Here is a 27,489-nt window from a genome sequence, read left to right as displayed (position 1 = left end):
AACGTATGAAGCAAGATATCAGTAAAAAAACTTATTTCAAAAAAACAAAATAAAAATTTTAAGCCAAAATTGCTTCCTTTTAAAATTATTAAAGTTCTATTTTTATATCAATTTGGTTCAGTGAAAGTGTTTGTTAGCTTATCCTGAACCAAAAGATCACAAAAGAAATTTTTTGTTGGGTAAAATGTTTGTCCAATTGAAAAGTAGCCTTCTGTTTAATTTTCTTCCAGCATCTCTTTTTTTGTTTTTTTGGCTGGAGGTGGGGCCTGGGTCTGGATCTATAATTTTAGCATTCTAGGGAACTAGTTTCCTCAGATACAGATGAACAACTACTCTGTAACTTACAGTGTTAGGAAGATGCCTGGGACACAGAGAAATAAAATTTGCTTGAATACACACAGTGTATATCAAAGGCAAAACTGGTGGGCTCCAAGGCCGGCATCTATCCACCTATCAATGAATCAATAAGTATTTAGTAAACACCTGCTATTTGCTAGGAATACTTTTTATTCTGCCCAAAGCTCTGTAGTGTACCTAGGGATGATTTCTTTCTTTCTTTTTTTTTTTTTTTGGAAGGGGGAAAGGTAGGGCATTTGGGGTTAAGTGACTTGCCTACGGTCACATGGCTAGTTTTGTGTTAAGTGTCTGAGGCTGGATTTGAACTCAGGTCCTCCTGACTCCAGGGTTGATGCTCTATTCACTGCACCACCTAGCCGCCCCTTTGTGGATGATTTCTTGAACAATATGGGTCTCTTCTTCCAATGTGAAAACTCTCATTTTATTTCTTTCTGGTTTTAGGATAGGAGGAAGGTAAAATGTCCCTCCTCTGTCACCACCACAACCACTTATCCATGGGAGGGTGGTTGTTTCTCTTTGATTTTGAATGTTTCAAAGGCCATTTTCTATGATCTCCATGCTTCCTGGCTGGGCCTTCATGCTGATATAGTTAAGTCATACTCTGATGGAGTTGGGGCAGAATGAAAGCCAACGTCATCCTTCCAGTCATCCAAATTCCCAACCTTGGAGTTGTCCTCATCTCCTCACTCTCTCCCTCATCATATGCAATCCATCATCAAGTCCTGTCATTTCTACATTTGTAACATCTCTCCTACATACCACCTTCTCCCCTCTGACACTGCCACCATCCTGGTGCTGGATCTCATCCTGGTCTATTTTCAATAGCCTCCCTGCCTTGTCTCTCCCCACTCCATTCCACCCTCCACTCAGCTACCAAATTGATCTTTCTAAAGTTGTAGGTCTGACTATGTCACCCTTCTCCCACTCAACAAACTCTACTCACCTCCAAGATCAAATATAAAATCCTGTTTTTTAAAGCTCTTCAAACTTCCTAGGCCCCTTTCTACCTTTCCAGTCTCCTTACAGTAATATTGGTTTACTTGATTTTGTTCACACAAGACACTCTATCTCCTGACTCCTGGCATTTCATTTTCTTTTTCTTTGAAGGCAATTAGGGTTAAGTGACTTGTCCAGGGTCACACAGCCAGTATGTGTCTGAGATTGGATTTGAACTCAGGTCTTTCTGACTCCAGAGTCAGTGCTGTATCCACTGAGCCACCTAGTTGCCCACTCCTGGCATTTTCACTGGCCGTCCTCTTTGCCTGGAAAATTTTCCCTCCTTGTTTCCACTTCTGGGTTTCTCTAGATTTTTTCAAGTTCCAACTAAAGCCCTACCTTCAGCAAGCCTTTCCCAATCCCCCTTAATGCTAGCACCTTCCATCTAAAATCAGTTTCAATTTATTTGGTCTCTATCTTGTTTGTATATAGTTGTTTGTCAACAAAAAGTTGTCTCTTTGTTTAGACTGTGACTTCCTTGAGACATGGGACTGTTTTTGTTGCCACTATCTTTCTTTGTATTCCAAGTGCCTAGCACATATTAGGTTCTTAATAAATGCTTGTTGACTTGACATGACATTCTACAGAGGGCCATAGGACTGTTTTTGTACAGTCCATGAGCTAAGAATAGTTTTCACATTTGAAGACACAGTAAAACTCTGTTTTAAAATGAAAAACCATTCTTATCTTGCTAAACCTACAACAACAGTTGGTCAAGGTTGGTCAGGGCCCATGGCCCACAGTTTGCTGGTTTAGAAGTTACTCCTTGCTCTAACTCTATGAAGAATTTAATTAAAACTTGGGAGTTGAACAAAACCTGAGTTTATTTTATCTCTCTGGTCCTCAGTTTCCTCATTGATAAAATGAAGGGGTTTGACTAGATGGGTTTTTAAGATCTCTCCTACCTCAGAAATCCAGTGAACTTCCCAGATTTGTAACAATTCAATGAACTTTCCAGATGGATGATAATTACATTTTAAAATACTATAGAGCTTTGAAGTTTGCAAAACACTGGAACTACACAATTTCCTTTGATCCTCAGAACAGTTCTGTGAGGTAAGCAGTTGTATGTATCAGCATCCCCATTTTACAGAAGAATAGACTGAGACCTAGAGAGGTTAAGAGGTTCATGGCAACACGGGTAATACATGGCAAGGTCTTCTGATGCCAGTCCCATTTCTGCTCTATCACACTGTCTTGAGAGGTTAGAGCCCTTTCAAGACTTGCACAAAAGTCTATGACAGTGGGCTTGTTTCTAATTCTGGGATCATATAAAGATTGAGCAGACACCTAAGTCAAAGGCCAAGCCCCCCCACACACACACATTGGGTCAGAACTCCCAGGTTCAGGAGCTGCATTTATGAAATGGAGAAGCCCTACTTCTCCTGCTCCTGGCTAGGCCACTACTAATTATCCAGGGCTAAATTCCCTTTTCCCCCCAGAGTCCATCAGCGTGAGAGCCTTGGTGTGACTCCTCACTGGGCTCGAGTCATGAGCTCCTCCAGGGCACGTTCCCGGTGATTCTCATGAAGCAGGAGGACCTCCTTGATCCTGTCTTGTTGGAAGCCCATGTCACTGAACTGCTCCCAGAGATACAGAAATTCCGATGCCTGTGATGCCGGAGAGAAAGAGGAAAAGGTTGGTAGGTCCCAGTTCCAGGATATGAAGCAATACACTCTGACACAGGAGGCCAGAACAGCTGCTGCTTCTCCCCACAGTCCATCTGGAACAGACAGTCTTGGATTGGGACAGAAACAGGACAGACTTGGCCAATAGTCAGAGAAGAGGTGTCCTGTCACTGGACACAGATGTTGCCCTAGATCCCTGGAGACTTGCAAAGATTTGACTTTCCTAGACTAAAAGAAGGTATATGAGAATAGCTGAAACCCGTCTCTCACATAGCAAGATTCCAGACTCCAACTCATTCTCATCAAGGAGCAGATAAGCAATAGTCCTTCCTCAGGAACAAAAAATCCTGACTGTTCCTCTCTCTGTCCCCTACCTCTGGCCCTAGCCCTCTTCTCCTTCCACTTGGTCTTCTGTCATCCATATCTGCTTGTCTCTCCCTCTGCTCCCACCCTTCCTCCCCTTGAGCTTTTGTATTCTATTCTTGTCTATCTCTCCCTCCATCACCCTCTTCTCTGCTCTCCTCCTTCCATCTATTCCTTGCCACCCTCTCTCTTTTGCCTTCTACTAATGTAAATTTAGGTGGCAAACTCCAAAAGGTCAGGCAAAACCATAACTAGGAATATTTTTACCTGGGCCAAAAACAGTCGAGCAAGGTTAGAAGGGCAGTGGTGTTGAGGACAGTCTGACCATGGGGGCAGTGGTGCTGGGAAGGGGGCAGTCCAACCCTTGATGAGGGTCGAGAAGGAAGACAGCTCCTTTGAGAGGGACTTCAGAGAAACTGAATTCTAAATACATTGCTCTGTAAAACTCATTCTGTCACCCCTCCCTCTAAGCTCCTTCCAACTCCAACATCTTTCTTTGCCCTCTTACCACTGCCTTGTGGTCCCTCTTGTCTCTGTTCCCTGTGTTCACTCCTCCTCCTTCTCCTCCTTTGTCCCCCTGGCCTCTCCTGTACCTCATGGAATCCTGCCTTGACAGAGCTGTTCCAGGATCACCATATCCTGAGACGTTCCCTCAACTCTGGGCATGAAACCTCACAAGATCAGACTTTGGCAGGGCCTTTCTCCCCAGGGAGTTGCCCTTCTATCCAGGGTAGAACCATGGGGTGGTAGGAGTTGGGGTGAGGAAGCAGAATGAGGAATGTTTGGGCTGGCCTCCAAGGCAGGCTTGGGGGCAGGGGGTGGGTATAGAGCTCTGTGCTGAGCACCTGAGCTTGGCCTGACCTTGCTCTCAGAGTACTGAAACATCTCCATGGCCTCCTCCACCAGGCTCTCCGAGTAGCCCTGTTTGACCAGCCGATCACACGTACTGAGGTAGCTGAGAAACTGCAAGAGGAAGCAGGAGACAGAAAAGGAAATGGTTAGAGGACCTTCGGTAAGGTATTGGGGGTGGGTGGGGTAATAGGCAAGAATAGGGGGATGGCTGAGTTGGAGGTGGGGAATGAGGGGGGATGTGGGGAAGGCATGGGGGGAGGATTCTTCTGGAAGAGGAAAGATCTGATTCAAGGAAAAATGTTGTTGGAAATAAGCACAGGACAGGAATCCTTTTTTTTTTTTGAGGGGGGAAGGCAGGGCAATTGGGGTTAAGTGACTTGACCAAGGTCACATGGCTAGTAAGTGTCAAGTGTCTGAGGCTGGATTTGAACTCAGGTCCTCCTGACTCCAGGGCTGAGGCTCTATTCACTGTGCCACCTAGCTGCCCCTTGGGACAGGAATTTTAGCTTCCTGAGCTTGCACAGTCCTGGTCCCCACTTAACTCAGCAGCTCTGACCCCTCATGGGTTAGCATCTCTAACTTGCTACCCCTCCCCAGAAGGGCACAGCCTGTGGTCAAGAGAACAGGAGTCAGTCCTCCTGGACAACCCTGAGTACTGTCCAGGGGTGGGTTAGAATCACTTCTTGCTGGTTCAGAAGAGCAGACAGATTTTTAAGATTTCAGAATGCACATTTATACCCTGGAAATTGGAAAACACTGCAAACCAGAGATTGATTGATTATTTTTTTTGATTGTCTAGCCCTAAGAAAGTGAGGAAAAAACGTTAATAATTCAGATTAAATTTAAACACGTGTCCTATATATCCCTGGGTGTTATCTACAATATGGGCTTCCTTTGGGGAATCTCTTGGAACCTCCACAGACTGGAGTCTACCTCCTCTTTGTCCTTCCTGGCCCTTGGGAAGAGAACCTGCTGAGATCCTGGGCTGGGCTCCAGAGTAAGGAGGCCCCTAGTCCTTGAGTCAGTTTGAGACCTTTTATCACCTGTAGAGAAGCAGCATGGCAGAGCAGGTAAGAAACTTGAGTCAGAGAGGCCTGGGGATTCAGATACTGTCTTACTTACATATTTACTAGCTGTGAGACCTTGGGCAAGTCCTTAACCTCTCAAAGTCTCAGTTTCCCCATCTGTAAGATGAACTCAATGGCCTTTAGTGTGTCCCTTTCAACTCTGTGTCTGTGATCCCATGACCCTTATTCTAGCTCCACAGGAATAGGGGTGGCCAAGACCCTCAGGGCTGGGAGGCTGAATCTCCAGCCCTACTCATGGGCTGAAATCACTTTCCTATTGGTCTAGATGTCATTCAGTCTTTGAAGAAACCAGGGTAAAGCTATGGAAGCCTTGAGTGGGGAATAAGCTTAGACTCATTGAATTTTTGTAATGAAGAGAGAGACAGAGACAGACAGGCAGACAGACAGAGACAGAGAGACAGACAGAGACAGACAGACAGAGACAGAGTGGGGGGGGGAAGAGAGAGAATCTTAGAGGCAGTTAAGTGGCATAGTGCTGAACCTGGAGTTAGGAAGACCTGAATAAGAGTTTAAATCTAGCCTCAGATACTTACTAGTTGTATGACCCTGGCCAAGTCATTTGATCTCTCTCTGCCTCAGTTCTCCTTTCTGTAAAATGGAGATAATAATAGCATCTACCTATCAATAGCACCTGCCTCCCAAGGTGGTTGTGAAGAAAAAAACAAGCTATTTGTAAAGTGCTTTGTAAAGGGCTATAAAACATTCTATATAGTGTTATATATACAGACTTAAGTACTTAAAGCTCTATATAAACTTAAAGTGCTCCATAAAAACTAGTTACTATTATTATTCAAACATACCTTGTGCTTACTCCTTTCCATTGTCAACTGGGATGCTTTCTGCCTGGTGTTCCCCACCTAGAAGGCCCTTTGTTCTACTTTTCTTTCCTACATGTGGATTGTATCCATCCTCCAAGGCTCGGCTGAGCTCTCCACTCCTCCATGAAGCCTTCTCTGAGAAGCTGACCACCCCAGCACCAAGTATCTCTCTACCTTTTCATCTGCAGCTCTGATGGGCGATCAGAGCTTTGCGTTTAGCACACGCTGTCACTGTTATGTTAGACACACACTGTCTGGTAGTTCTAGTTTTATGTGTATACATGGGTCTACCTTTCATGGGGTCATAGAATCAGAGGATTTCAGAATTGGGTGAGACCTCCACAGCTGGTCCTAGACCTATATCACCAGTTTCCACTGGATGCTTTCAAACTGGATGTTCCAAAGGCATCTCCATCTCAACTCATCCAAAGCAGAACTCATCTTTCCTTTCCAACCCACCCCTCTTCCAAATGTCTTTAACATTACCAAGGGCTCCAGCATCCTCCCAGTTACCCAGGTTTGTAACCTTGGTGTCACCCTCAACTCCTGACTCACTTATCCCATCTCCAATCTGTTTCCAAGTCTTGCCATTCCATCTCTATAACATTTCTTGTACATACCTCATTCTTTCCAGTCATGCAGACATCATCCTGATTCAGGCTGCCATCATCTCTCTTCTGGAGTATTACAATATTCTTCTATTTGGTTCCTTGCCCCAAATCTCTCCCAACTCCAATTCAACATCCATTCATCTGCCACAGTGATGTTCCTGAAGTGCAGGTCTGACCACCCCCCCCCCCCGCATTTTACTCTATAAACTCCAATGGCTCCCTATTTACTCTATGATCAGATATATGGTGTCCCATAAGTCTTGTTGTTCAGTCCTTTTAGCCATGTCTGATTCTTCATGACCCCATTTGGGGTTTCCTTGACAAAGATACTGGAATGGTTTGCCATTTTCTTCTCCAGCTCATTTTCAAGATAAGGAAACTGAGGCAAACAGGGTTAAATAACTTGCCCAGGGTCACATAGCTAGTAAATGTCTTTAAACTCAGGTCTTCCTGAGCATCTAGGTGGTGCAGTGCACAGAGTGCTGGGTCTGGAGTCAGGAAGACTTATCTTCCTGAGTTCAAATCCAGCCTCAGACACTTATTAGATGTGTGACCCTGGGCAAGTCACTCAACCCTGTTTGCCTCAGATCTCCATCTGTAAAATAAGCTAGAGAAGGAAATGGAAAACCACTCAGTATCTTTGCCAAGAAGAACCCAACTGGGGTCATGAAGAGTCAGACACAACTGAACAATGACAACGTCCTGACTCCAGGCCAAGCAATCCACTGCACCACCTAGCTACCCCCCATACACCCCAGCGCAGTTTTAAGTTTTCAAAGCTTAACACTCTGTGTCTTGTGTAAAGACATAAGCACAAACATGTATGTGCCTGGTGGGCCGGTGGGGGCTTGATCACTGGGGAGGGAGGTGTGTAACCTCTGAGTCCTGCCTCCCAGGAGGAATTCTATCTCCTCTCATTACTTACTGTAGTGGGGACAAAAATAGTCACTGACATTTACATAATAACTTAAAATTTACAAGCCCCTTTATATATGTTTTCTCATTTTAGCCTCACAAAAATCCTTTAAAGTAGAGATTATAGCTATTATCAACTCCATTTTACAGATAAAGAAACTAAAGTTGAGAGACTTTACGTGATTTACCCAGGGACACTGAAACTAGTTGGTGTCAGAGCTGGGATACAAACTCACCGACTTCAAATCCAGCACTTTTACCTGTTTGTCTCAGAACCTTTGAAAGGCCATCTGCTTGTGATTATTTGTATTTAAAGTGCATTTGCACAGATAGGAGAGAGAAAATATTAATGACCAAAATACATGTCCTTGCCATGTGATGTACCCGGTCCTTCTAATGTTTAACTTCTCTGGGCCTCAATTTCCTCATCTGCAAAATGGGGACAATAATGGCACCTACTTCATGGGGTTGTGGGGATCAAATAAGATATTATTTGTAAAGGACGTTGCCAACCTTAAGGAGCTATAAAAATTCCATTATTAGTCTCATTTTGCTGATGAGGAAACTGAGGTTCAGAGAAGTCAAACATTAGAAGGACCAGGTATGTCACTTGACAAGGAAAAATATTTGTTAGTTATTATTATTTTTAAAAATATTGTTATTATTGTTACATCGCCACCTGGGAACCGACTCCTGGGTAACACAACCAGCTCTGCTTGGAACCAACTTGGATGGAGTCCCATTGGCTCCAAAGAAAACAGGTTCAGAGTGTTATCTTCCCTCCAAAAGTTTGAAAAAGACATAAAGACTGTGTCAGGGAAACGTAGCACTGTGTGATGGGCCTGGCAAGATCTAAGAGGCAACACATTCGTTCAAGCTCTATCTGAGATGGAAAGAACACCATCTCCTCCCTCCCCTCCATCCACCTCACTGTGGATGCAAACAGGCCTCCCTGTTCCCTCCTGGTCCTGGCATTGGCTTATCTGCAGGGAATATCACTAAATGCCTGCCTTTTCTCTTTCCGGCCCTTGCAGGGCTTCACTTGTCAAAGCCTGAATTTCTCTGCCCCTTATCTAGGGATGAAGGCTCATGGATCTCCCCTGCCCCGCTCCATGCCCCCTCCAAAGGAAGCAGGCCATAGAATCTGACATTTTATTTGGAAAAGCTTTTGGAGTCTAAGCAGTACCTTCTACAAGCATGGCCCAAATCTGGAGACAAAATGTTCTCCTTGTCCCTGTCCCTAAATTATGGCCTGGATCGCACTGTTCTTATGCCCAGCACAATTTTAAAAAATGTTTTAAAATACTGAGTTCTCTCTCCTTGTCCCTTTGGTCAGGAAAGGTTAAGCAGACCTGCATCAATGTCCCCCTCTCACCCTAAAACAGCCTTCATACTGAGTCACCTTGTGGCTTCTCTGACATGTTCCAGGACTTATCTATTATCAAAGATTGGGAGTTAGATCCATAGAACCTGCCTCCAGGACTCTCACAAATGTTCAGGCCACTGGATTTTGTTTGACTAGACTACACATATTTGTCAATAATAAGGATATCCAGCATTTATAGAATGCCTACTATGTGCCAGACATTTTACAAATATTATCTCATTCAATTCTCACAACAACACTGATGCTATTATTATCTCCATTTTACAGTTGAGGAAATTGAGGCAAACAGAGGTTAAGTGACTTCACCAAGGTCACACAACTAGTAAGTATCTGAGGCTGGATTTGGATTCAAGGCTTCCTGACTCCAGGTCCCAGCACTCTTTCCAATGTACAACCCAGCTGTCTCCTACAAGGACTTTGTTTTTCCTCTTTTCCAATGAGGTGTAGAAAGGGTGATGAGGATAGAAAAAAACCAAGAAGCATTGAAGCATCTTTTTTTACAAATATAATGGGGGTCTGGTGCCTTGTGTAATGACAATCTAGCTTGCTTAGATGGTATGTGGAGGAATGCCATGTGAGTAAGCTTACCTGCCAGAATACTTAACACTTACTAGCCATGTCACCTTGGCCAAGTCACTTGACCCCAATTGCTCTGCCTTCTCCCCTCCAAGAAGCAGAAAAAGAAAAGAAAGCTATACATAGTAGAGGTCTATAATTTCATGGGCAATCCTCTTTTTCTATTCTCTTGTGCATATGGAAATGCCATAATGTCAATCATCTTGACTCTTTCCTCTCTATCACTTCACATATTGAGTCTTTTCTTTTTTCATTTCAGTCATGTTCTAAATGATTCCATTTGGGATTTTCTTCACAAAGATACTGGAGTAGTTTGTCATTTCCTTCTCCAGTTCATACAAATGAGGAAATTGAGGCAAGCAGGGTGAAGTAACTTACTCAGGGTCACACAAATAGTAAGTGCCTAAGGTCATATTTGAACATACAAAGAGTAGTCTTCCTGATTCCAGATCCAGCACTCTATTCACTGTGCTACATAGTTCCTTACTTCCCACATGTAATCAATCACCAAGTCTTATTGATTCTACTGCCACAACATATCTTGCATCTGTTGCCTTCTCTCCATTCTCACGGCCACCATATTAGTGGCCACTTCTGGCCTGGCTTACTGTAATCTTCTTTTGATTTGTCTCTTATTCTTTTCCTTCTCCAATGCTACAGATGACAAAATTATATTCCTAAGATAAAATATTGACTATTTCACTGCTCAAAAGCCTTCAATGCTTGTCTATTGCCTCTAGGATGACATACAGATTCCTCAGCCTGGCTTTTAAAGTCCTCCAAAATCTAGCTTCAATTTACCTTTTATTCTACACCCCACACCCTCTGTTCCAACCAAACTGGACTCTCAGCTGTTCCTCAAATTAAACTTCCCTCTCTGTCCTCTGTGAATTCACACACTCTGTCCCAAGTCCCTGAAATACACATCTTCCTCACATCTGCCACTTGGAGTGCTTATGGCTCATGGCTCAGCTCTCGGAAGCTTTCCCTAATTCTTCCCCTCTCTACTCTACTTTGGGTGCTGGTGCTCCCTCCTTTCTCTAATTACCTCTAATTACATTGTGCTATTCTAGGAGAATACAAACTCATTAAATATTATAACATGGAATATTTAATTCATTTAATATTATACAATAATATAAATTCACGCTTTCCTCTTTATCCTTGTGTGTTGGAGTCAACTCAAACAGGCTTTCACTGTGAGCATTTACACCCTGGGAATTGCTACAAATCAGGGCTTGATTTATTATTTTAATTGTCTAGACTTAAGAAAGTGATGGAGAAAATGTTAATAATACTAATAAACATTAAAGTATGCTCTGGGCCCAGTTTTCTGGAGAGCTGATTGTTAAACACTCACCAGCACACCTTTGCTTGCATTCCCTCTTGTCTTGGTAAGTGGTAAGTGCATGATAAACGCTGGATGGGTTAAATTACTGAGTGGAGGTGGAGATGGGCAGGGAGGGTATACTCTTTTTTGATTGTTGATTGTCAGAATCATCATTTTCCTTCACTTCAAGGTTCAGCTCAAGTATCCCCAGTCCTTTGGGAAATCTTTCTTCAGCAACATACTCCACACTGATCTCCATCCGCATTGACTTCTTGTAGCCATTATCACCTATACCAATCCAGGGGCCAATTTGTCCTGTACTACCCTGAGGCATCTGTTATATTGTAATAGCCAGTTAGCATTTATATCTCACTTAAAGGTTTGTAAAGCACTTGATATATATATGTTCTTTCATTTGATCCTCACAAGAACCCTTTTCATGTGGATGTTTTCCCAATAAGACTGTTTTAGTTCTTTAAGGCTAGAGATCATGTGTCATTCCTCTTTGTAACCAATATGGCATCTCATGATAGTTAATAATAATTTATTGTTGTTGACTCATTTTTCAGTTGTTTCTGACTCTTTGTGATCCCATTTGGGGTTTTCTTGGCAAAGATCCCAGAGTGCTTTGCCATTTCCTTCTCCAGCTCATTTTACAGATGAGGAAACTGAGGGTTAAGTGACTTGCCCAGGGTCACAGAGCTAGTGTCTGAGGTCAGATTTGAACTCAGGAAGAGGAGACTTCCTGACTCTTTGCCCATCACCTCTATCCATTGCACCACTTAGCCACCCCACTAACAATAATAGCTAACATTTTATACAGCATTATATGCTGGGCACTGTGCTAAGTGCTTTACAAATATCATCTCATTTAAATCTCGTAACAACCCTGAGAGGTAGGAACTATTATTAGCCCCATTTTACAGATGAGAAAACTGAGGAAAACGGAGGTTAAGTGACTTGTCCAGGATGACACTGGATGTCATCTACCATGACAGCTAGGAAAAGTCTGAGGTCAAATTTGAACTTAAGTCTTCCTGACTCTAGGCCCACCACTCTGTCCACTGTGCCATCTAGCTGCCTAGAGCAGTGCAGGGCACTTAGAAGGCCCTTAATAAATGTAAATCAATAAATGATCCTTTATGATAATAAGCATAACTAATTTTTATATGGTAATTTAAGGTTTGCAAAGAGCTTTACATACTGCTGAATCAGGATTCTAGACCCATCTTATTTGGTTGTGCTTCTGGGGAGTTTGTCGTTACTGTAAAGGTCTATGGGTAGGCAAGCCATTGCTGCTGTGAAAGACTATGAGGAAATTGGCTTTCTCAGGTGTGGCAATGAACAATGGGAACCCAAAAGAACAACAGGAAGCAATCAATTGACTTGCTGTACTCAACTTTCCATCATTGTGCAACCTTTTCCTTGGAATATTCCAAAATTCCTCATTTAATTGCTGAGTCTCATTGATTCATTTACAGACTTGCATGTAGGTTCAAACTTTGTATACCTTTGTTCAGTCGTTTCAGTTGTGTCCAATTATTTGTGATCCCATTTGGGGTTTCCTTGACAAAGATACTGGATTGGTTTGTTGTTTCCTTCTCCAGCTCATTTTATGGGTGGGGAAATTGAGGCAAGCAAAATTAAGTGACTTGCCCAGAGTCACACAGCTAGTAAGTGTCTAAGACTGAATTTGAACTCAGGTCTTCCTGATTCCTGATATCCACTATGCTACCTAGCTGCACTTGTATGCCTTTATTAATCTCTCTTTTAAAAAAAATGTGTATTTATTTTTCTTTTATTAATCTCTGAATTTTGTACCTCCATCTCCCAGATAACTTTGCACTCCTCTCATAACATTTTTTTTGTCTTCTTGAAAGGTTCCAAATAACTTCACTGACTTAGGAAGGAGCTTTTTCAGAGCAACAGCACTTTGTGCCTGTGCTTTAAATTCTCCCTCCCTCACAGTCATGTAATAAGGAACAATGTCTTGGCTAAGTTAGAAAAATGCAGGGTACCAAGTCAATTCTTAAACAATACATTATTTCAACTGACCATTACAACAACTCTACAAGGTAATTTCCAAGGTATAAAGAGTTCTTTTATAATTTTCAAGGAAAATGAGATTCAGAGAGGTTAAGTGACTTACCCAGAGACAGAGTTAATAAGGATCTCTAGCAGGATTTGAACCTAGATCTTGGTGACTGTAAGTTTAGAATTCTAGTCACTATGCAACTCTACCTTTTTTTTTGTGGGGACTGTGGGGAAAGGGTGGTTTTGAATATTTTAAAGCTATCAGGATCTATTCTTCCTGAAATTATTAAAAACTCAAATACAATAAGCATTATTTTTGACTGAATAAGCTACCCTGAGTAAGGAGAATCAATGGAGTGACTTCCCTTTCCTGATTTCCCAAATTATTATTGCTCTCTTTCTCATCCAATTCCTTTGTATTTCGTTCTTTGTTATGTTGTATTCCCCTCTCTCCCCAGTAGAATGCCAGCTCCTTGAAGACAGGTACTGTTTTTGGTTTTATTTTTTGCATTCCCAGCACCAACCTAGTTCCTTGCAAACAGCAAGTACTTAACAAATGTTCATTGAACTGAATTATTGAAATAAAAGGCTTTTCAAACCAATTAGAAGAATCAGTTCCTAGGCGGCTAGGTGGTGCAGTGAATAGAGCACTCACTGGCCCTGGAGTCAGGAGGACCTGAGTTCAAATCCAGCCTCAGACCCTTAACACTTACTCACAGGGCAAGTCACTTAACCCCAATTGCCCTACCTTCCCCCCTCCAAAAAAAATTTTAAAAGGAAGTATCAGCTCCTTGTCCTAGCTTCTGCCATCTGCCTGTTCCAGACTGTCTCACTTACCTGATTTGGATGATATCACTCACCTGGCTCAGACTCTGCCTCCCTGTCCTCTGCAGAGCCAGGATGGCTCTGCGCAGGGGGTACCCCAGAGCCAGCACGGGTTCAATTAGGTCCCTCTCCTCCTGACTCAGGGCAGACAGCAGGTCAGCAGTGGGATCTGGGTGACTGTAATCTGAACTGAGAGGTCGTGGAGTGCTGGGACAGGGTGGGAGGCAGGAGTATGGGCTGAGAGACTGAAATACAAAAAGAGAGGGTAGATTTTAAGTAGGTTCATTGAGACCACTCATGGGCAAACCCAGTGACAAAGGGAATGGGAGGGCCCTGTTGGATCTTAGAATTGTTTTCTTCGGATCTAAGTGGGCATGTAAAGCCCAGTTCAAATACCATCTCCTCTCTGAGGTCTTCCCTGATCCCCTTAATTATTTGTTTTCTGGCCCCCTCTTACAGCAAACAACTTTGTATTTCTTCTGAACATATATATTGTGCAGACTTATCTGCGTGTGCACTGTTTCCCCCCAGTAGAATGTAAGCTTTTTGAGGGTAAGGACTGTTCACTTCTGTCTTCTTGTCCCCAGCACCAAGGACAGTGCCTGGCATGAAACATGTGGTCAATAAATGCTTGCTGAATTAAATTGTACTCTTCTCTCCCTCACTCTTTTCCCCTCAGACCCTGAACACTGATGAGCTAGAGTCATCAAGCAGGAAGTTTAACCTGATCTATTCCAAGAGTGGGACACAAAGGCAGAGTATTTCCCTGCCTCAGCTACACCAGCCTTTTCCTCTCTATCGTGTTCTCTGAAAAAGCTTATTGCCAGCTTATTTCTGCGACAAACAGACTGAATCTAATGTGATTTGTTATGTTGCTTAGGAAACCTCAAACAGTCCTGTGGACAGAACTGATAAAAATCAGAGGACAGAAGGCTTGGGAAAGTCTCAGTCTGTTCTGTTTTAAACATCTCCCTCTCCTCCAGATGAAAGAAAATCCCCTCTTTGTTGTTCCATAGGTCACCTGGAGAAAAAAACACGTAACTATAACTAAAACCATCCTTCCAAAATTCACCGCAGAGAACCAGGCTCAACTACGGGGGCTTGGATGGGAATTCTTCCTGTACCTGTCCCATTCCTCCTTGCTATATGGTTCCATCTTAGTGTCTGCCACATGAAGTAGCAGAAAAAATCCAAGACTAGGAGCTGAGAGATAGGTTCTAGTCTAGGCTCTCACACAAACTTGCTGTGTGATTTTAGTTATCATTCAAGCCTCCTTCTCTGAACCATGGTTTCTTCAACTATAAAATGGAGTTGGGCTGACAACCTTTAAAGATCTTTCCCCTTATAGCAGTTGGGTGGTGCAGTGGACGGAGTGCTGGTCCTGGAGTTAGGAGAACCTGAGTTCAAATCAAGCCTCAGACACTTACTAGGTCTGGGCAAGTCACCTGAGCCTGGTTACCTCAGTTTCCTCATCTGTAAAATGAGCCAGAGAAGAAAGGGCAAACCACTCCACTATTTTTGCCAAGAAAACCCCAAAAAGGGGAGCACAGAGAGTCGGGCATGACTGAAACTCAACAACAATCCTCTATAGTATTCTATGATTTTAAAGCACAATATCTGTGTAATGTATACCTGGAACATATCATGTGCTTAATAAATACTTCTTGACTTACTGACAGTTTAATTATTAGTAGGAAAGCCTGCTTCTGTCTCTGTCACTGTTTCATACTACCAACCTATTTATCCTTTGTAACCCACCCCCTCTGTGAAGATTTCCCAAAAGAAAGCATCATGGACTTAGACCTAGCTGGGAGGGCCCTTCCAGACATCTTGCCTAATGTCCTCATTTTATAGATAAGAAAACAGGTTCAGAGAGGTTAAATGACTTATCTGAGATCACATGGGCAAAAGGTGGCAGAGGTGGGATTTGAACTCAAGTTCTCTGCATTCAGATCTAGTTCTCATTTCACTTGTCTGTACCATCCATTTGACAATTACTATGTACTACTTTGTGACATCTTCTGAATTATCTTATTGTATTCCTTCTTTCATGTGTTTATCTTCTTTCTCCACCACCTATGCTTTCGTGACCACAGAAAAATATTTAAGTTCTGCACTCATTAGGGTGTCTTGTATATATGCATAAATGCTATGTCCCTCCCTTCCAACCAGGATTCCTGGCACCCAGAATGTTTTCTTGCACAAAGTAGTCATTTAATAAATATTTGTTGAATTGAATTGGTTCAATAAATGTTTCCTGCTTGACTGATTGATTAGACCTGGCACTGGCCAATGCAGGGAAAGCCCCTGTTTCTGGGAAGTCCCAGGATTTGGCAGGTCAACACTATTTATCTCCTCTCTCTTAGCAGATTGGGGGGTGGGTGAGACATAGGATAGTCAATGGTACTGGTGAGAAAAGTTTTGTGTATTTTGTATCTGAGTTCACAACTGCTAGCCTTACTGGGAATGTGGGCTTGTGACTCCGGATGGGAGGGATAGAACCGGCTGTGGATGGTCTTGGTGGCATTGATGGGGAGGTCAGGGGAGGCATGTCCAGGACAGGTGCTGTAGAGGTCATGGTCCTGTTATTTCTGAAGTGGTGGTAGAGAGTCAAGGATTTGGCAGCCAGTCTGCGCTCCGGTGAAGCAGTCCGGTTCAGTGGAGGCACCAGCAATGATAACCTTCTTCGGACGCCCTCCAACTCATTCTTCACGTTGTGGAAGATGTCTAGAGACCTCCTCCGATGGCCTAGATTTGGTGACCCTGGGGAGCTAGGATAACCTTTCTCAAGGAATGGCCTGGGGCTCCAGGAAGAGCTGGGGGATGGCATCTCCTTGGGGCTACTGTCATCCTCACTAGCTGAAGAAGTGCGTTCATCCTCCTCCTCCTCTTCTTCCTCCTCCTCCTTCTCTTCCTCAGTGAATCCATCTTCTGCATAGTTCCAGCTCCCAAGCTGAGCAGAGTTTTTCTCTCTGTCTTCTTGCTGCTCAGCTTCAGCTGTACTGGATGAATCCAATGAGCCAACCAAAAGAAGCCAGCATGGAGGTGCAGTGGCCGTCCCAGGGGCCTCATTACCCCAACTCATTTCTTGTCCTGTTGCAGCCTCCAACCAGTAAAGCACCTTTCTCTCCAAGGAAAAATCATGCTACAGAATAAAAAGCAAGAGTCAGATCCAGTATCCAAGACCCCAAGAGACAAACTTATTTCAAATGCTTTTAAGCCTCCCCTTTACTCCCTAACCCAACCCAGTTTCTTTTGGAGCAGCTAGGTGGCACAGTGGATAGAGCACCCAGCCTGGAGTCAGAAAGACCTGGGTTCAAATGTGATCTCAGACACTTACTAGCTGTGTGACCCTGACCAAGTCTCTTAACTCTGGTTGTCTCAGTTCCTCATCTGTAAAATAAGTGGGAGAAGGACATGGCAAACTACTCCAGTATTTTTGCCAAGAAAACTGAAAATGGGTTCACAAAAAGTCAGGCATGACCAAAAGAACTAAATAACAAGAGATAGTTCTTTCATAAGGCAATGTGGTTTAGGTCAAAGATACAGAAACCTGGTTGGTTTGATTTTTTGGGGGGGAGGGCATGTTTCATCATCACCTACATTCATATTCCCTCAGAAAATTGCAAGCTCTGCACCCATTAGTGTATCTTGTATGTGTCTGTGTGCACATACTATATCCCTCCTTTTTCCTCCTCCTTTCCCCTTCCCCCAATATCCCTGGCACCCAGCACAGTGGGGACTAATAAAAAAAGAAAAAGAAAAGAAAAAGCAAATGAAAATTATATATACAAAAAAGTAATAAGCAAACTAATTTAGTTAAGTGGTTTGCAACTTTTGAGAGAGAGAAATAGGAAACATTCCATTCACTTACTTTTAAGACTAAGAACAGGGCACATAGAATTCTATTTTTAAAAAATGTTAAAAGACAACAACCTCACACTCTAATTATAGCCAAGTTAGGAAAGAGAAGACGGGGTGAAGTTTGAGATGGGCAGGATAAAAGGAGTAGAAAAGAGACAAACATGAAAAAAAAATGTATGCAGAGAGACACACACAGTCCCACATCAGGGAAGCACAGGGAGCCCCTCTCTGTGTGAGAGGGGCTCACACAGAGATACACACAGAAAAAAACTTTATTGATACCTTTTTTATATCAACATCTTTTCCCTTCCTCTTCCTCCCTCTCCTAAAGAACCATCTCATTTAACAAATAATATTTTTGAGACAGACAGAGAGACTAACATAGACAGACACAGACAGAGACAGAATAAAGGAAAAAATCAGCATAACTGATCAATACACCAAAAAATTCACCCCTCCCCCAACCCCCTGCCCCATGCCTTGCAAAGGGATAGGATGAGTCAATAAATTTAGTATCTCTTTCCTTCCTGGAAGGAGGGACTTGGGAAGCATGAGCACTGTAGGTGTCTTATGGATTTAGGAACTAAAGGGGAGGGGTGGGGGGAGATAGGAAGGACACATACACAAAGATACTCAGAAAGGAAGATCCACATGGGAACATAGGTTGATAGACTGACAGCTGGAAGGGATACCAGAGGTCATCTAATCCAATGCTATCATTTTACAGACGAGGAAACTGAAATCCAGAGAAGTTCATCAATTTGCCTAAGTTCATCCAGGTAAGAATTGGCAGAATCTGAATCTGAACCCAGGTCCTTTACCTCCAAAACATTTTAGTATTTGTTCTGTAGTTTTGTATGAAATCAGCCCCTCATGAAACAGGGAACACACCAAAGATTTCCCCCCACCCCGTTTCTGCCCGTTTACCATGCTCCAGTGTTACGTTTATTGCTGCTCAATCATGTCCCAACTCTTCATGACCCCTAGGATCTTTGTCTATGGGGTTATCTTAGAAACCATCCTGGAGTATTTTGCCATTCCCTTCCTTGGTAGCAGAGGTTAAGTGACTTGCCCAAGGTCACACAGCCAGGAAGTTTCTGAGGCTGGATTTGAATTCCAGTTCTCTTGATTCCAAGCCCAGCACTCTATTTAGTGCACCACCTAGCTTCCCCCTCCAGTGTTACTACTCAAGGGTAAAAAAAAAAAAGGGAGGGGGCATTTTTTTCCTGAAGACTATGACCTTTCTTTGTTCTCTCCTTCTCTCCAGAGAGAGTATCCCTTCCTCCACTGTATCCTTAACTCACAATCAATTCAGGTGCATGACTACACTTTACTATAACATGAGGAAAGTTCAAAGTATGGATAATACACAGTTAAGGAGAACCTCACCATAGTCTCATTGCACTGAGTTCCCTTGGCACAGGTTTGGAGGATTATCAGGGGAGGGGGGGGGGCTTCCAAAGGCTCTTTCTTGGCACTTTCCCTTTTGGTCCAGAGAAGGGCCTATCTATCACAGTGGTACTGCAAGGATGAACTCGCTCTCTGGGTCTCATAGATCCCAAGAGAAGTAGTAGACCCTCTTCCTATTTGGGTCCCAGACCCACTTTCTTTGGCTTTGGGTTGAATTGTTCTTATGGCTGCCCCCTAGAGCATCCATATACCAGGGTCCCACAGATTCCCTTTATAACACAGGGGTTCTTAACCTGAGGTCTGTGAACTTTGTTCAAAAAATTGGGGGGAGTTAACTAATTAATTAATTTCAATATAATCATGTAAAATAGTGTGGATTTGCTGAAATTTGCCTTTGAAGGCTCCACTTATCCTTCCTATCTCCCCCACCCCTCACCTTTAGTTCCTAAATCCATAAGACACCTACTCTGCTCATGCTTTCTCCAAGAAGGAAAAAGATTCTTAAATTTATTGACTCATCCTATCCCTTTGCAGAGGTGGGTTGGGGGGGTGCGTGATGGTAAATCTTTTGGTGTGCTGATCAGTTATGTTGATATTTTTCCCTTCTCTCCTCTTCTCTCAGTCTCATTCTGTCTCTTCCTGTCTCTCTGTCTCTGTGTCTCTGTCTCTCTCTCTCTCAAAAAAATATTCTTTGTTAAATGAGATGGCTCTTTAGGGGAGGGAAGAAGAGAAATACAGATGGAAAGTACAGTGATAAAAAAGACATAAATAAAAAATTATTTTCAAAAAAAATCATTCAGATTAAAGTATCAGAGATTTTTGTATATTACCCATCCCAGAAAGAAAGAACCAGGAAAAGCTTAATACAAAAGAATGAATCAACAATGGTGAAATTCCAGGTATCAGTAGCAAGAGATTTGGAGCCATGGAGTATTTGTCAAATCATCTTCTGTGTAGGGTAAGGTCAGTCTTTTAAAATACCTTTCTTTCAAAGTACATTCTCCCCTTTTCTTTCTGGTTGAAATCTGAGGTCCAGCTGAGGACATAAATTGCTTGACAAAAGGTTTTTTCTCTTTTACCCATACCATGGTCTTTGCTATCTTCCAGGTCAAGAGGGCAAGATATTGGAAGCGTCTCAGAGGCATCACTGGGGACACTGTGTTTCTATTCCCCAAAAGCTAAACTTTTGGATGGATTTAGCAACAAATCAAAGGAGGTGCCCAGATCACCCATTTTGCATTCTCCTCTGCTGACAAGTTTGACTGGTGTCTCAGAAAGACGGTGTAATACTGCCCCCCTCAGCTGAGGCTGGGTCAGGGAGGGGCTTGGAGAGCTCTCGGCAGATGCCTATCTATGCCCTTGTTACCATACATTTCTATGTATCTGTAATCTGGTTAAAACGAATGTGGATAAAATTCTGAGTAATTATAATGAGTAATCTTGGTTAGAGAGACCAGGTAATGAAGCATATCTTCCTCCTCCTGGTAAAGAGGTAGGGGATGATAGGATCAGAATGCCCCATATAGTCTAAGATATATGGTCATTGTGTTTGTTGTTTTTTGCTGACAGAGGGTTCAGTGATGCAATAAATAGGGGTGGGACAAGCTTTCTCATAAAATGACTGTGATGCAAAAATAAAAAGTATCAATAAAACTCACAAAAATAAATAAATAAGATGAATGCCAAAGGAAAGTTTGAAGGCAACAAAGTGGTGGATAGAGTACTAGACTGAAAGTCAGGATGACCTGAGTTCAAATACAGCTTCAGACACTTACAGTGTCTACATGACCCTGGGCTAGTCACTTAAGTTCTGTATGTCTCAGTTTCTTCATCTGTAAAATGGGGATAATAAGGGCACTGTGGTGCAGTGGATAGAATGCCAGGTCTGGAGTCAGGAAGACTCATCTTCCTTAATTCAAATCTGGCCTCAGACACCTGCTGTGTGACCCTGGGCAAGTCATTTAATCCTGTGTGCCATTGTCTTCTCAATTTTAAAATGAGATAGAGAAGGAAATGACAAACCACTCTGATATCTTTCCCAAGATTATTTTAAAGTCATGGATGGCTTCTTCAACCCCACCAAATTTACAAATGGGGTCACAAAGTCAGACATGACTGAAATGAATGAACAACCTTTCAAGGGTCGTTGTGAGAATAAAATGAGCTGTTTTCAAAGTACTTCACAAATCTTAAAACACTAATACAAATACTAGTGATGGTGATGATGGTGATGATGATGAAGACCAGAAGTCAGCCCAAGGCGTTTTTATTTGGGGATGAAAGAGAAATGTCAAACTCCTTGAGGGCAGGGAGGTTTCATGTTTGCCTTTGTCACAGGTGCTTAATATAACTACTTGTTGACTGGATGACTGATTGATTACTTAAGGGTAGTTCTATGCCACAGAATAAAATTCTCAGGGGAATTCAGAAGAGCTGCTCTCACTGGGAGGTGAGTCCAAGCCCAGTGATGTCCAAGACAAAGGCTCCACCTTGTGGTTCAACAATGCCATGCAGCCTGCTAAAAATGAAATGGGTCTAAAAGAACCTCCATTTTACAGAAGAGGAAAATGACAGATTAAGGAACTGAGGCCCAGTGAGGATCTTGTCCAAGGTCACAGCTGTAGTAAGTAGTAGAGCTGGGATTCAATGCTTCCAGAAACAAAGTTAGTCTTATCTGGGAGTTCCTTGAATCATGAAAAACAAGGAGTCTCAGTTTCTTGAAGTGTAAAATGAGGGGGGTTGGACTAAATGTACCTCTAAGATCTCTTCTACCTCTAAAAATGATAGTTTCAGAAATGAGAGTTGACCATGTGACTGAGAACTGATGGGAATTCATATGCTATTGGTCAAAAGTCTCTGTGAGCTGATCAGGCTTAAAGGATAGGGTAGCTGTTTATTCTACCCAGCATACCATCTCCAGACTGCATGCCTTTGCTCAGGCTGGCTCCCACCTCTGCAATGGGCCCCATCTTCTCCTCCACTACTTAGAATGAGTAGCATTCTTAGATGGAGTCAAGGCTCAGCTCAAACACCCCCATCCTGATCCTCTGCTGGGTTCAAGAGCTGCCTTCCCTCTCCTCGAAAAAATCAAAACGAAAATTGTATTTACTCTGGACATATTTTGTATTGACTTCTCTGTGTTGCTTTCCCCCATTCGAATAGAAGCTTCTTGGGGGCAAGAATTGCTTTTAATTTTTGTCTTTGCATTCTCTAGTGCCTAAAAAAACCTGGCACCTGTTTTGCTGTTGGTTAGTCATTCTCAGTTGAGTCTGACTCTCCGTGACCCCATTTGGGGTTTTCTTGGCAAAGACTACTGGAGTGGTTTACCATTTACTTCTCCAGATCATTTTACAGATGAGGAAACTGAGGCAAAGAGGGTTAAGTGATTTGCCCAGGTATCCATTATGCCATTATACCTGCCCACCTGGCATGTAGTCAGGGCTTAATAAATGCTTGTTGAATGAATGAATTGGTTTAAGTGTTGCCAATCTTACTGAGTCCATTTGTTTTTTTTAATCCATCCAGGATTCATCTTGTGTCAACTAGGGAATGGGATGGAAGGCACAGAACATGAAGTCTTGGTGAACTTTTTTGGCACCCTGAGTTCCTGAGGACTGACCAGCAGACTCTTCCACAGGTGAAAAAGGATGAGGTAACTTAAAGAGGAAAGAGTACTGTTAGTTATAAGGGATGGCTTTATGGGAGGGGGAATGGGAGAGATACTGGAGAAAATAATGAGGATGAAAAGAACAAAAGACATCCATAAAAATTATTTTAAAAAAAGAAACAGGAAGACAAAATTGGACCATCCTGAAGGACCATGAAGACTTGTATATTGATAACTAACATAGTTATAATGTGATTTACAGAGGATACAGTTATTGCCATAGGTGAGACAGCAATTTGTTTCTCTTCTAAAGTTCATTCCTAGGGCTATGGGAAGGATTTGGAGTCAGTGGGCCTGGGTTTGAATCCACTGGATTGGAAGAATCACAAATTTAGAGTTGGCAGGGACCTAAAAGGTCATGAGTCCAGCCCCCTGAGGCTCAGAGAGGGCCACACAGCTCTCAAGGATGTGAGAGGATTGCAGCTCAGGTTGAGTCAATGATATTTATTTAGTACTTACCATGTGCAAGGCACCTGTGCCATGGGAATAGAGATACAGCATAAAGAAAGGCAGACCCTGCCCTCAAGGAATTTACTTTCTAATGGGGAGAAACAATACATAAAAAGCAAGTGAAAAGAGGGGCAGGGGTGGAAGGGGGAAGTCCAGAGAGAGTCAGAGAGGAGAGGAAAGGAGAAGAGAGAGGAGTGAAGGAGTCAGTATGGCTAGTTCAGGGAATTCCTCAAAATGAGGGTTCTAGGAGGAATTTACCAATTGGAGGAAGGGGCAGAGAGATCTTTTCAGGTCTTCCTGACTCCAAGTTCAACACTCTATCTTAATATATATGACACTGTCACTTAATAACTGTGTACCTTGGTCTTCAGGGCAATGAAGTAGCGCAGTGTGGCCCTGGAGTCAGGAAGACCTGAATTCAAATCCAGTCTCAGACACTTACTAGCTGTGTGACCCTGACCAAGTCTCTTAACTCTGGTTGTCTCAGTTCCTAATCTGTAAAATGATCTGGAGAAGGAAATGGCAAACCACTTCAGTATCTTTGCCAAGAAAACCTCAAATGGGGTCATGGAGAGTTGGACATGACTGAAATGACTCAAAAACAACAAAATCTTTCTTCAGGGCTTTAGTTTAGACAAGGTGGGGGTAGTTGGACTGGGGAACAATCCTTTTTTGTTTTTAATCTATGAGCTTAATATACAAGCCCACAGCCTTAAAGGGATGAAACCACTTGGTAAAATCTTTGCCTGGTACACATAAAAACACACATACAGTCAACTTCTGCCAGCATGGGCTCTTCTCCAAAACAATAGTGGGATTCTCTAACATTCTGTAAACTACTAGCGTTCATGGGTCCAGGCTAAAAAGGGTCTAGCAGACAGATATACTCACCATAGAACCTAGCAGGAGCTCTCTGCAGTCAGATACACAGAAGTTGGAGGCTATAGTTGGTTCCCAGTCTACCAGAAAATTCTTGGAAACCCTGAAAGGGACTCCATCCAGGTAACTCATCCTGAGCCCTACTTGACTGTTCAGCAGTTCAAGGATGGCAAAGGAATCTCTGGACAGCTCCCTGTGGAATTTGGAGGAGGACCCAGGAAGCAAAAAGATGAAGAGGCTGGCACTGTACAAGGAAGAAAAAAAACCCCAGTGATTATGTTATCAACAACAATAATACTATAAACTGTTGATGTTTGTATAGTACTTAATAATAATAACTCATATTTCTATAGAGCTTACCATGTACCAGGTACTATGCTAAGTACTTTATATCATCTCATTTGAGCCTCACAACAACCCTGGGAGCTAGGTGCTATGATTATCTCCATTTTACAGATAGGTAAACTGAGGCCAGATTGGAAATCAGGCTTTCCTAACTCCAGACTGGGTTTTCTATTCACTTCAACATCTAACTGGCCCCCAATCTACCTCTCTAGCCTTATCATTCCCAACTGGTTTATTAGCTAGCTAAACACGCCTTGCACTCTTCTTCTTTCCACCTTCCTTTCAGGCTAGTCCTTCCAGATGGGATGCTTTCCCTACTACTATCTATCTACTAGAATTTTATGTGTCCTCCAAGGTCCATTGTCTTCTGCCAAAAGCATTCCCTAAACACTCTATGTGCTCATAGAGCCCATCCTGTCCTCTATACAGCACTTCTTGTCTGTACCTCCTCTTTGGTGCTTGACAAACAGTCTTGGTCATCCCTTTTACTGTCATTTTGAACCTTCTTAAATCTTAGATTGCTGTGTGGCCTGACTCCAAATGTAGACTTCAAGTCTGGATATAGTCAAAGGTCTTTTCTTGAGGACCTAGAGGACCACATGTGGCCTTGAGGACAAAGGTTCCTCACTCCTGAACTAGTTAATCTGTGTAGACACTGAATCAGAGAAGAGAGACTTGTTAGTATTATTCTCTAGACAATTAATCAAGACATGGGGTCTAGCACAGTACCTTGCACAATTAGAACTGTTCCCCTAGGTTATAAGGCAAGTCAGGGAAGTCATTTTGCGGTCCAGTGGTTTTGGGGGGGAGCTGGAGGTGGAGATCCTTGCTTCTGGGACCAAAAAGTTGGAGGTAATAACCCAGAAAGGCAGTGGGAGAGAAGAAAACATAATTGGGACAATTAATAAGTGCTTGTTGGCTGATGTAGCTGGTGCTAAAAAGGAGTGGGGGAGGGACACTCAAGTACACTCAATCAGGCCTGTAAAGTACCCTGCCATTAGGGGACTGTGGTTAACAACAAAGTCACCACCCCATTTTCCATACTCTCCCTATTCAGGCTGCCTGAATGGTGCCTTTTTTGTGGGATCTTTTCCCCTTCTTTCCCGCTTCCAAGTTCTTCAAGTTCATTGAAACAAGTTTTTATTGGCACCAAAAAGCTTAGGGGTGAGGGGCGCACACAGAGGCAGTGTGAATTCCTCAAACAGTAACAATTTAATATCGTTCATTAGTATATTGGTGATAAATTGCTCTGCATATGGTGAAATATTCCAAATTCTAGGGTCACATCAATTTCTGTCCATGGTACTTTCTTTACTGGTACTAGGGAGACAGAATTTTGTGTGTGAGACACTAGAAGGAAAGATACAGAATCCTACAAGGGACTAAGGAAAAGCATGCACTCACTGGAGCTGCCCAGAGGGAGATGTGCCAATCATTGCATTTCCTTTTTTTGAGCCAATCACTATAGACCAAAATGACTTCATCTCTCTCTCTTCTTTCTTCTTCCCAGATTTACATATTTACACACTCAGGATGTTTCTCATTGGCTAACCCTGCAAAGATGATCTGTATCCGAGGAGCCAGCACTGTGAGACCGTCTCTCAAGACTTTCAGATGCTGTAATCACAGACGCTCCAGAGGACACCTCAAGGTGAACGGAGAGCTCATAGACACATCAAAGAACAAAAGAGGAAAACTGGGGTTTATTTTTGTGGTTGAATGTTAGGGCATTCAGATCAAGGTTTGACAAAACAGTAAAGGTAGAATGCATGGGACTATTTTTCCACATCTTGTGGTTTGGTTGGTATTTTAGGTGACTTGTCCTTTAATGGTTTCAGGGAGGGACAGAGTGAAAATTTCCCAGACACGTCAAAAGTAGATGTGTTTGTGTAGCCAATTGTTGTTGTTTAGTCATGTCTGACTCCTTGTGACCCCATTTGGGGTTTTCTTGGTGAAGATACTATAGTGGTTTGCCATTTCCTTCTCCAGTTCATTTTACAGATGAGGAAACTGAGGAGGTAAACAGGATTAAATGACTTGCCCAGGGTCTCACAGCTAGTAAATATCTGAGGTCATTTTTGAACTCAGGTCTTTCTGACTCCAGGTCCAGTGCTCTATCCATTGCATCACCTAGCTGCTGGATTGTTAGAAGAGTGTGAACATTTATACCATGAAATCAGTAAACACTACAAATCTATGGTTTGATTTATTGTTTTGTTGCTTCTTTGGACTTAAAAAAGTGATGGAGAAAATGTCAACAATGAAAGATTAAAGTTAAAAATGTGTAGTTGGTGCAAACCCCAGGAGAGAATCAAATTTTAAACACTTACCAGTGATGTGGATCCCTAAGGGTTAAAAATAATATAAAGGGTTGCTTTTCCAGTATTTTGTGAAGCCCCTAGTTTATTCTCTAACCTGAAGGTGCCCTAAAGTCCCTTCCATTATCTTGGAATATCATAAAACTTCCCTCTTATTCTGGATCACAAAATTCTTTGTCTCCCCCCAACCTGGGTCATAAAATTTCCCGTCTCCCTTATCTTGCATCATCCATCTTCCTCCTCCTGTCCCTAAATCTCCAACCCCCATTAGAAACCCTAAAAATTACATCATCATCCTACAGGCTGTATAGCTTTCTGTCTATATAAGTCTGATCCTTTTGCTGTATTAGTGCCTTTGTTTAGTATTAGTGCCTTGCTAAATCTCAGGTCCATATGCTTTTGTGTCAATAAAGCTCCCCTTGGCTAAAGAAAAGGCTAAGTGAATTCTTTCAAATCTAAACCAGCTCTCCCAACTCTGACCTCAACACCAGCACATCACTATGTGTATCCCTAAAGTAAGAAACAAGGTAGTTCTTTTCCTTTTAAGGTCAAAATTCAAGATTCTACTGACAGGTTATAACATACCACAGGACCTAGGTTCGAGTCATCACCTGTGCAAATTTGGGCAAATCATTTCACTTCAATTCTCATTGTCTTTATTTGCAAAAGGTGTTAGCCATTTCTACAGAGGATAAGCAAACTAGCCTTTCAGGCTTGCTGTGCAGAGAGATGTAGGAGGCCCCCAAGGTCCCTTGACTTCCTAACCCAAATGCAGG

General features: G+C 42.7%; 1 protein-coding gene across 1 annotated transcript; it reads right to left on the bottom strand.

Moving 5' to 3' along the window:
* UBAP1L (ubiquitin associated protein 1 like) lies at positions 1–24,287 on the bottom strand. Its single transcript, XM_069097387.1, has 5 exons — positions 24,063–24,287; positions 16,242–16,925; positions 13,816–14,025; positions 4,206–4,307; positions 1–2,963 (listed from the first exon to the last, which is right to left on the bottom strand). Exons 1-5 carry the CDS (start codon positions 24,180–24,182, stop codon positions 2,829–2,831), a joined length of 1,251 nt encoding a protein of 416 aa, XP_068953488.1. The 5' UTR covers positions 24,183–24,287; the 3' UTR covers positions 1–2,828.
* Positions 24,288–27,489: the final 3,202 nt, after the last annotated feature.

The sequence above is a fragment of the Petaurus breviceps genome, unplaced genomic scaffold (genome assembly GCF_028583685.1).
Source record: "Petaurus breviceps papuanus isolate PSGF00001 unplaced genomic scaffold, PetGlider_PUasm1.0 37, whole genome shotgun sequence".
NCBI lineage: Eukaryota > Metazoa > Chordata > Mammalia > Diprotodontia > Petauridae > Petaurus > Petaurus breviceps.
Note: the sequence above shows the minus strand (reverse complement) of the source record. Positions and strands in the feature narration are given on the sequence as shown.